General features: G+C 46.0%; 1 protein-coding gene across 1 annotated transcript in view; it reads right to left on the bottom strand.

Annotated features, from left to right (window-relative positions):
- Nucleotides 1-638: 638 nt before the first annotated feature.
- ZNF148 (zinc finger protein 148) overlaps nucleotides 639-9,930 on the bottom strand; it is a 31,346-nt gene continuing 22,054 nt past the window's right edge. The window contains exon 7 of the mRNA XM_066575292.1: nucleotides 639-7,829. Coding sequence (XP_066431389.1) covers nucleotides 6,207-7,829 — 1,623 coding nt within the window. The 3' untranslated portion in view covers nucleotides 639-6,206. The remainder of the gene's footprint in view (nucleotides 7,830-9,930) is intronic.

Raw genomic sequence — 9,930 nt, 5'->3', positions numbered from 1 at the left:
TAACGGGACCCCACCACCCTCCACTTCTGCCCTCTTCGTTTTATCAGGCCGCACATTAAAGCTACCGACGTAACAAACCTCCTTCTCGTAAAGATCAAAGAAACGTAAAATAAAAAGTACCGCTAAAATCAAGAGAACTCTATAATAAAGTGCAGGGGGAGCAGACGAGGGGGTCACTATCTGCTCGCAGGACGTCTGCAGCCGCCATCAGCCTCTCGCTTTACAAACAACATAAAATCTAAGGATGTGGCCAATGAGCTCCTGATCCCCGGATGTCCCCGGCTAACATGTCTTATTACGGCGGCTCTGGTGGAGCGGAGATTATAAATCGCCGTAAAAGGAAAAGTTCTGCAACTTTTTAATAAAGTTTTACATACATTTATCAAAATTGGCATCATTTTAGCCAAGGTGTAAATCAAGGCGTACTCGTGTGCGTTTTGACGGACGTATGACCGCATTTGTCTACTTTAACATTTGGTTATAAAGCGACATTTGCGCCGTCATGACAAATATATATATATATTTTTTTTTTTACACATTTGCAGGTGTTTTTTTTTATAGCAATATTAAAGGGGTTGTCCCGCGCCGAAACGGGTTTTTTTTTTTTTCAACCCCCCCCCCCCCCCCTCCCGCTCGGCGCGAGACAACCCCGATGCAGGGACTGAAAAAAAGAACAGCACAGCGCTTACCTGAATCCCGGCGCTCCGGTGACTTCTATACTTACCGGTGAAGATGGCCGCCGGGATCCTCTACCTCCGTGGACCGCAGCTCTTCTGTGCGGTCCATTGCCGATTCCAGCCTCCTGATTGGCTGGAATCGGCACGTGACGGGGCGGAGCTACACGGAGCCCCATAGAGAACAGCAGAAGACCCGGACTGTGCAAGCGCGGCTAATTTGGCCATCGGAGGGCGAAAATTAGTCGGCTCCATGGGAACGAGGACGCCAGCAACGGAGCAGGTAAGTAAAAAACTTTTTATAACTTCTGTATGGCTCATAATTAATGCACAATGTATATTACAAAGTGCATTAATATGGCCATACAGAAGTGTACAGACCCACTTGCTGCCGCGGGACAACCCCTTTAACCTTTTACTGCGTTGTCAAAGTAAATATGCGATTTTTCCCATTCAAACTCATTTTTAATGAGGTGAAAGGCAAACCTTAAATTATATGACATGCCCTAGAAAGGCTCCCTCCATGGGGCCAGGGCTTTGAACGTGAGTAGTGGGCGTTGCCTCCCATGTATCTGACCGCGGCAGCCGCGATTAAGGCTTTCATCTATAAGTTTATACCAGTTTCTGATATAGATTATAGTATGAGGCCATGTCCCCCTTTTGTTAGGCCCTGCACATTTTTAAGACAGTGGAAAGAAGTTGCAAAATGGAACAAAACTTACACATTTTTGCAAAAAAAATAAAAAATCACAACTTTTTAATGACAGAAAACTAGTGCAAAAGGGTTTGTAAACCCCTCCCCCCCCCCCCCCCCCAGGAGTTCAGCTTCTCATCATTTTCAACACCTCTGCTTGCCCTCTGTGAAAATGAATATTCTTTGTATCCAGCGGCTGTAAATCCTGCCCTAACCTAGTCCAGCTCATAGGTGATGGGCTCTATCCATTACACGGTCATGTCTGCACACGGAGCGCTGAACCCCCATTGGTTTGTAATAGGAATTTCAGACCTGCAAGTTTGACACGTATATTTAGGTGCATGAAACAAAATTGCAGCATGTATTGTTTTGGTCCGTATTACGGACTGATTAAGTCAATGGGATTGTGTAAATACGCAAGGAATACACACAAAAGATGCGTATTCATGCATTAAATCAACGGGACCTAACTGCGCTGAGAATGCATGCAAGAAAGAAAAAAAAGCAACCAGGTCCAAATATGCAGGAAAAATACAGAGTTTTGGTTTGCGAATGCGCTGCGTATTCACGGACCGAAACTAAATATGTCCGTGTGAATGAGCCCTAAAGGGTATTACCACCTCAGTGTTTCATGGCTGAGATGAGGAACCCGCAGCTGGTTTGTCGACCACCTTGCCGGGTGGTAAGGCCATTTTACATGCAACGATTATTGCTTTAAAATTCGTCCAAACGGCCGAGAATGAGCGATAATCGTTACATGTAAATGCGGGCATCGGGCGCTTTTCGTTTGATTGATGGATTTTAGTTAAACCGTTTGACTGTATTTTGCTCATCTTTCAAAAGACCTCAGGATGTTCTCCCTGCGGCGTGTTTACACTAGCGGCGAGGAGGAGAACAAAGGAATGTGTCGGCAGCTGTTTGCACAGCTGGATGTGTGTTTAAACACAGGCTGAGCTCTGCAAACAGCTCCTGGAGATCCTTTTACATGCAAATGAAGATGATAAAGTGTTAATGGTCACTAACACTTTATACAAATAGATCGCTAAATCTTTCAGTCATCTGAAGGATTCACTGGTAAAGAGCATTTTTGTTACAAAGACTGTGAATGGTGTTCTTAGCTAAGTCATGGGTGCTGAATTTGAAAGTGAAATTAGTTTCTGCCCATCGGGCTCAGTTTTCTTGTGACACGCTACCCTCGTTATAGAAATCCCTGAAAACGCTGCCTTTTGGTATTCTGCAGTGGCTTAATTGAATTTGGCAGTTGTAATTGCTGAAAAACAATTGAAATATACTAGAAATTACAACACAAAGGCCTTAAGTTTAGAAATCCTCCACCAGGAGATAAGGGAGGTTTGGCCACATTGCCCGTGAGTCACGCTCTGTACAAACATGTTCCGTTGTGTCGGTTGCAGCCTGGATCTCAGCATTGAGAGTTCAGTCAACAATTGCTGTTGGAAGCGACTGCTTGTAGTTCTACGTTTGTGAAGGTTTGTGGTTTGCATCAATTCAGAAGAATGGCCCCGGACCCGTGCAGATAGCCCAGATTCTTTTTGTTATATCTGTGGAGAGTTTACTCTGAAATCGCAAAAACAAAAAAACTTAACCCTCTTGTAAAAAAGAGCTACATACTATATTCCGGGTGTAAGGTTGGGGGACAGGACCGCAAAAGGATTATGTAGACTGACACACTGTAACAAATCCTCATTCATGTGATAAAGACTGTTTTTCTCCCCAGCAAGCAGAGATATTGATAACGTGAGGGATTTTAACACAAAGTCTATTAGAAAGTTGCAGAACTTTTCTTTGTACAATGATTAAGCTTTCACTAGCTACCTGGACGATGCTTTCCTTATCCCCAACGCCGGCTCGCACTCCGCCGCAGGTCCCTGTTAGACAGGGGGCTACGACCAGGTGACCTGTATGCCATTTTTAAATGTGGCTGCATTGAAGGAACCATCCTAATTGGGGAAGATAATAATTTAATTATTCACAAAGCAATTTAAGTGCTTAGTTTGGAGGTAAGTGCTTTAGGTCGTATCTCAAGAGGCTCCGGGAGCCGAAATGTCAGGATGGACGTGAATTACGTCCTTAAGAGCCTGCAGCGCAAAGAGCGCTCTCAGAATGTGAGAGTGCTGCGTACCAGGAGGACAGAAAATACAGGAGAAATGGTGCCGAGCCCAGCAAACTGTCCCCAGGACACGATCACAAGAACATAGTGCGGAGAACATAGTGCGAGTGCAGCTGCTGAATGCAAGTCTTTAAAGTGCTAAACTTAAAGAACAACTCCAGTCACAATATCGGGAAAAGTACTGAAAATATTGTCCTGAAAGTCCTTCTTGTCGTGCCTTCGGATGACACTCTGATTTCATATTTTTACTAATGCAAGTTCAATGAGCTGTCAAAAAGCGGAGGGGGGGGGGGAGGGGGGGGGGGGGAGAAGCAACTGCTCCAAGGATGTCTCAGATATAGTTCTCAGACGAATGTGATTCAATTAAACATATTGCTTATATAATACTGCCCCCTATGGACCGGACTGTGGAGCTACATTGGTAACAAGATCTTCTTAGGGCACTTTCACACATGTGGCCTTTTCGGTATTGAAAATCTGCAGCAAATCCACCTCAAAATCCAAGTTAGGCCGCTCTCACATGACCGGATTTCTTTTGCGGAATCCATGATCGTCACCCGGGCGGACGATCCGCAGTATTCCACACACATTGAAAGAATAGAACATCCATATATCGGTCAGATGAGCGGCTAGAGATTTCCACAAGCGGTTTTTAAATCACAGCATGTTCCATTTTTCTGTGGAATCCGCTTCCATTGAAGTCAATGGAAGCTGTCCGACCCGCAGTCCATTCGCAATTGACAATGCGGATAGGCCGCGGGTACCCGTGTCATTGCCTAGTGAAGGCGTGGGGGAAAACTTTTTTTTTTTTTAAATCAGTACTGTGCATGACCGACGGTCATCCATACTACAGAAAAGCAAAGGTTCGCAGGGTTGCGGTCCGAGTCAGATTCTGCTGCAGGCTCTTGCATGCGGAATCAGACCCATCCATGAGACACCGGCCTTAACACATGTAGATTTTGGTGCAGACGGGTCCCGTACAGAATATTCCAGCATGTGTGAAAGCACCTTTAGATGACTGAAGTTGCTCTTTAGTACAATTCAGTAGTGGGATTATGGGCTGGATAAAAAAAACACAAACGACCGATTTCAAACAGCTTTCCTGGAAGTTGCCGGTCCTCAGAGCAATCGGCGGATCTCGGCTTGGTCTAGGCGACCGTTATGGACAATCAGTGGCTGAAAAGTTGGTTGGTCATGGCAAAGTTTTTTTTGCTCATTCATCACCTGCATCGGTAAGTGAATGGCGTTTTTGGCTGTTTGCTCAGAACCCGATACACCTTCAACAACTGCTGAATGAAGGATCAGTGCCAGCTTATCTCCCAGGGAATAACAGGGTTGGGCACTAAAATTCAACATCCCTGATCTTTCTTTCCTCCAACATCATTTGTCGGAGAAAAGTTGAGCCGCTGCCATACATATTAAGAGAGTCGTCCGTCACCGCCAGGTTCAGACGACTAAACTGTAACATGTATGTGAGCTTTAGTTCAGGCATGTGCAGGATTTACCCGTCACTGATTATTAATTTTGGTTGGGGGGGGGGGGGGGGGAATTTCACGTCTGATCAACCCTGTGTCACCCACTTCGGATCTTACGAGTACGGGACTGCGCAGTCCTACGTCTGGAGGGAACGTTTGGCTGCTGATACGAGAGCCTGAATAAACTACCAGTGTAACAAGTGAAAGCTAGAAAACCAAAACTCAAAAAAATCCTTTTTTTTGTAAGCGTTACTTATACCGGCCACTAACATTAAGACATCGCAGGTGGTGACGAAAAAAAAGCTAAAAACATATTCCAAGGTGCCACTGGGGACTGATTCTCTACAGAAAGCATCAGCTAATTGTGTCTAAAAAGAAAATAATTCATCACGACCCGCTGTCAGTCAAGATATAAATGTAACCAGTTCTCACAGAGCGAACGCCTACGAATAGCTGAACGTATAGATATGTATACCCTGTGTGCGCTGACGACAGGTACGACGGCTTCATGTGTCACACAAAAAACCATATTCCTAAAAAAAAAAGCCAAAAAGAAAACGATATAAGTAAATGAAAAATAAGTGCTTCTCCTCTCACAATGCGATACAGGATCTGCAGAGCATTGCACTAGAACGACGCACATCTCAAGAGAAATGCTCTGCAGAAACCGGGGCAAGAGCCAAGAAAATGGCACGCCAAGGCCCCATGAAACCTGTGAGATCCCAGACCATAGAGCTCGTCCTCCTAACCACAACTTGAAATGCTTTCCTTAAAGTGCCATACATCTCATTTTCACCTTTTTTCGGGGGGTAAAATCAGCATCTCCAGTGGCCCCCCCAAGAGTTAAACACAGCAGACTGAGCACAGCAAAGGCCAAACCCATTACTGCGGGGTATGAACGCAGATGCAGTAAGGTGCCGCTTATCTCCCCCTACCAGGGCTGTGCAAACACATGGAACAGCTTTTTCTAATTCCAGACCTCGCACTAGGAATCGCTCACGTATCTGAATATAGTACAGGGAGAGAAAGAAGACAAGTGCCAGCTTCACACAAGACTGGCATCCCTGTCGGCGGCATTGACTCCCAGAAGAAAGCCGTTGTTGTACGCTACAGGCGGGCGGGGATGGGGGTACAGGCAGCGGCTGCTGTAACACAGTGACTTCCTGAAAGGCTTATTATGTTTAGCAATATGCAACAATCCCCTCCGGTGACAAAAAAAAGGCTGAAAGTGTGAATTAGCCAAAAGTCTGGCTGGTAGCGGGGTCGGGGGGAGAAGCCATCTGGGTCCTGCTTTCATTAACATTTACCAGAGAGAAGTCTGTAAAATCATTGCTGGTGGCCGGTTGCCGCAGGTTCACCTGTCCGTTGGCAGCGCTGAACTGCGGAGATAATCCGGGCCGACTGCCGTGGTACTGTGCCCTGAAGGATGGCTCAAATGCATTCAGCTGGTACGTTTGATGGACAGTCTGAGAGTCGGACTTCTTCTGTCCGGTCACTTGATCTATAAAGTCCTGTGTGGAAGAGGAGGGCACCGGGGATGTGTGGCTACCATCATCCGCTGTAAAGCTGAAGGCGCTCTGGGAGTCGGTCACGATGAGGCCAAAGTGAGATTTGTCGGGAGATACTCTCAGAGGGGTGCTCAGACCGGCTCGGAAAGTGCTGATGGGTAGTGTGGTGTAGACATGTTTATCCAGCGAGGGGAAGGTGGTTGTGCTGGAGAGACTCTGGCTGTCAGTGACAAAGTTAAGGCTCGTGTTGTTCAGATAGGCATCGTTCTGGCTAGTCCGTTCCAAAGCTTGCTGCAAAAACTTAGAATACTCTTGTAACATACTTGCCTTGTCGGATTGCGGGACCTGGGCGGAGGCCCCCAAAGTCTCCGGCTGGCTAGACTCTCCCACCTCTGAAGAGTTTATGGAAATACTGGAAGTTACCTCCGTATCTCCTACACTGAAAGATATCTCATGCTGCCCGTTGGCTTTGTGCGAGTAATGGTCCAGCAGCGTCTGTAACACCTCGTCTGGAATTACATTCTTATCCTGGTTCGTTTTAATGTCCACACTCAACGCCTGGGGATCTAGCAGGGTAGCTGTGCCACTTTCATCTATGACACTGGCCACCGCTGCCTGGGTGGCAGATGGCTGAGATGCCATGGTGCCCACATTCAGAGCGTACTCCCTGCTGTTGCTACTGCTGTTGGTGCTGGCGGCCAGTAAATAGCGCTTCTTCTTGGAGAACTGCATGGCCTCTTCGTAGCTGACGCTGCTATTGGCTGGTTTGGTGCTTCCTTCATGAAGTGGATCATTGTGATCCATGTCTGAATTGCTTCCTGAGTCCAGCAGCGCCTGCTTATCCACTAGTTCAAAAGCGTACTTTGCCACTTTACCATCATCAAAGGTGGACAGCGCCGTCAGGGCCGGGCTCTGCTCCAGCACATGCTTCATCATCTTTTTGCTGCTCACTTTCTTAATCAGCAGCTTTGGAGGACTGATGTCTCCAGACATCGGTTCCTGTAAGTGCAAGTCGCTGACTGAGGGATGCGGCATCTCGACAGCATACTCGGCCACCATAAATTCATCCTTCACTTTGGTGCTGTCAGGAAAGAGTGGGAGGAAGTCGCTCTTCTTCTTCTCCTCCACTTTCTCGAGAGGGTTTTCCTTGTCGCTCATCCCTAGGAGCTTCATTTTGTCTGGCCTCTGCTTCTTCTTAGGTAAAGCTCCATCTTTACATGTGGCAGAGAAGCAGATGTCGCCCTCTGGAGTTAAGAGGGAGGACTTGCTGGAACTTTTTCCTGATTTCCTCTCTCGATTCTCATGGCACATACGCTTGTGTTTCAGTACACGATCGGTCCTGGAGAAGTACTGTCAGGAAGAAGAGGATAGAAAAGTCCAATTAGTGCAGATACTTCACATATGGAACCATAACTGAACAAAGACAGACTGCAAACACCAACTAAACACTAACGAGCCCCTGGTGCCAAATTGTGGAAATCTGTCACTTTAACATAGAATAACTCCGTAAAGGTTTTGCATATCCCAGTGATTCTGACATTGTTTTTTTTGCCACATATTGTACTTCATTTAGGTGGTAAAAATAGACTGATAGAATTTGTGTAAAACAAAAAATGCAATTTTTTCACATTTTCAACTGAAATTTAACAAATATGTGTACAAATTTTTGATAGGATGTATACTTTCATCTGTTTACTTTATTCAAGAAGCACATTTGAAAAACTTTAGTTTTTTTTCACCATTTAGGAGACGTACAAATTTAACATTAATTATTAAAAGTTTGAGGGACATTTTGCTTTCCTCCACCAAGCCAAGATTGCAAAGGTTCATAGGTGTCAGAATGATAGATACCCCCACAAATGACCCAATTTTTTTAAAAATACACCCCTTAATATATTCCCTGAGGGGTGTCAGGAGTATTTTGACCCCAGTGTTTTTTTTTCAGGAGTTAATGCAATTTTGAGTAGAAAAAATAAAATTGTACATGTCTGAAAATATGTCATTTTAAAGACAGGTTTTTGTTTCTATAGTGCACATGAAAATGAGAATTTGCACCCCAAAATTGTTCCCCCCTGTTTGTCCTGTGTTCAGAAACACACCCATTGTAGTCTCGATGGCAAGGCCTGTAATGGAGGGAACACCTTTTGGCTTTTATCTCTCATCACCGATCCATGAGGGGAGATTAAACTAACTTTTTAAAGTTTCTAACACACTTCCACGGGATCGCCGTTATCCATTAAATAACGACAATTACGCGACTGGTGGCCGATAGTAGGGAGCGGTCACACTCCCCAACCCCGCTGCTTTATTCTACAGGGCCAACGTGTTTTCACAGCCTTGTAAAATAAAGCCCAGACACCCATGACGTGAAAACACATATGGAGGGTCACTAAGGGCTTAAATTATGTTCATGCATGTTGTTTTGATGCAGTTTTTTTTTAGGCAAAACTAGGAATGGATTAGAAAAAAAAAGAGAGAGAGAATAAAGGTAAGTCTTGTACCCCCCTATATATACACACACTTCGCGTCCATATATACCTCTTGTAACTTTACTCATCTGCTCCTGACATTGGCCAAAACAAACTACACCAAACAACAGGTATGAAAGAAGCCCGATTCTAAGGATTTGCAGATATTGAGGTCAAGGTGCGGTTTTACCACAATTACCACAAAACTGCAACATTTTTGCCCTATTTAAATACAGCCTGGAGGGAATACTAGTAGGACTACACGCCTGGAGGGAGCCCTGGCGCGATTACACACCTGGAGGGAGCACTAGTATGATTACACACCTGGAGGGAGCACTAGTATGATTACACACCTGGAGGGAGCAATGGCGTGATTACACGCCTGGAGGGAGCACTAGTATGATTACACGCCTGGAGGGAGCACTAGTACGATTACACGCCTGGAGGGAGCACTAGTACGATTACACGCCTGGAGGGAGCACTAGTACGATTACACGCCTGGAGGGAGCACTAGTACGATTACACGCCTGGAGGGAGCACTAGTACGATTACACGCCTGGAGGGAGCACTAGTACGATTACACGCCTGGAGGGAGCACTAGTACGATTACACGCCTGGAGGGAGCACTAGTACGATTACACGCCTGGAGGGAGCACTAGTACGATTACACGCCTGGAGGGAGCACTAGTACGATTACACGCCTGGAGGGAGCACTAGTACGATTACACGCCTGGAGGGAGCACTAGTACGATTACACGCCTGGAGGGAGCACTAGTACGATTACACGCCTGGAGGGAGCACTAGTACGATTACACGCCTGGAGGGAGCACTAGTACGATTACACGCCTGGAGGGAGCACTAGTACGATTACACGCCTGGAGGGAGCACTAGTACGATTACACGCCTGGAGGGAGCACTAGTACGATTACACGCCTGGAGGGAGCACTAGTACGATTACACGCCTGGAGGGAGCACTAGTACGA

The sequence above is a fragment of the Eleutherodactylus coqui genome, chromosome 8 (genome assembly GCF_035609145.1).
Source record: "Eleutherodactylus coqui strain aEleCoq1 chromosome 8, aEleCoq1.hap1, whole genome shotgun sequence".
Classification (NCBI taxonomy): domain Eukaryota; kingdom Metazoa; phylum Chordata; class Amphibia; order Anura; family Eleutherodactylidae; genus Eleutherodactylus; species Eleutherodactylus coqui.
This window is presented reverse-complemented; position numbering and strand designations above follow the sequence as displayed.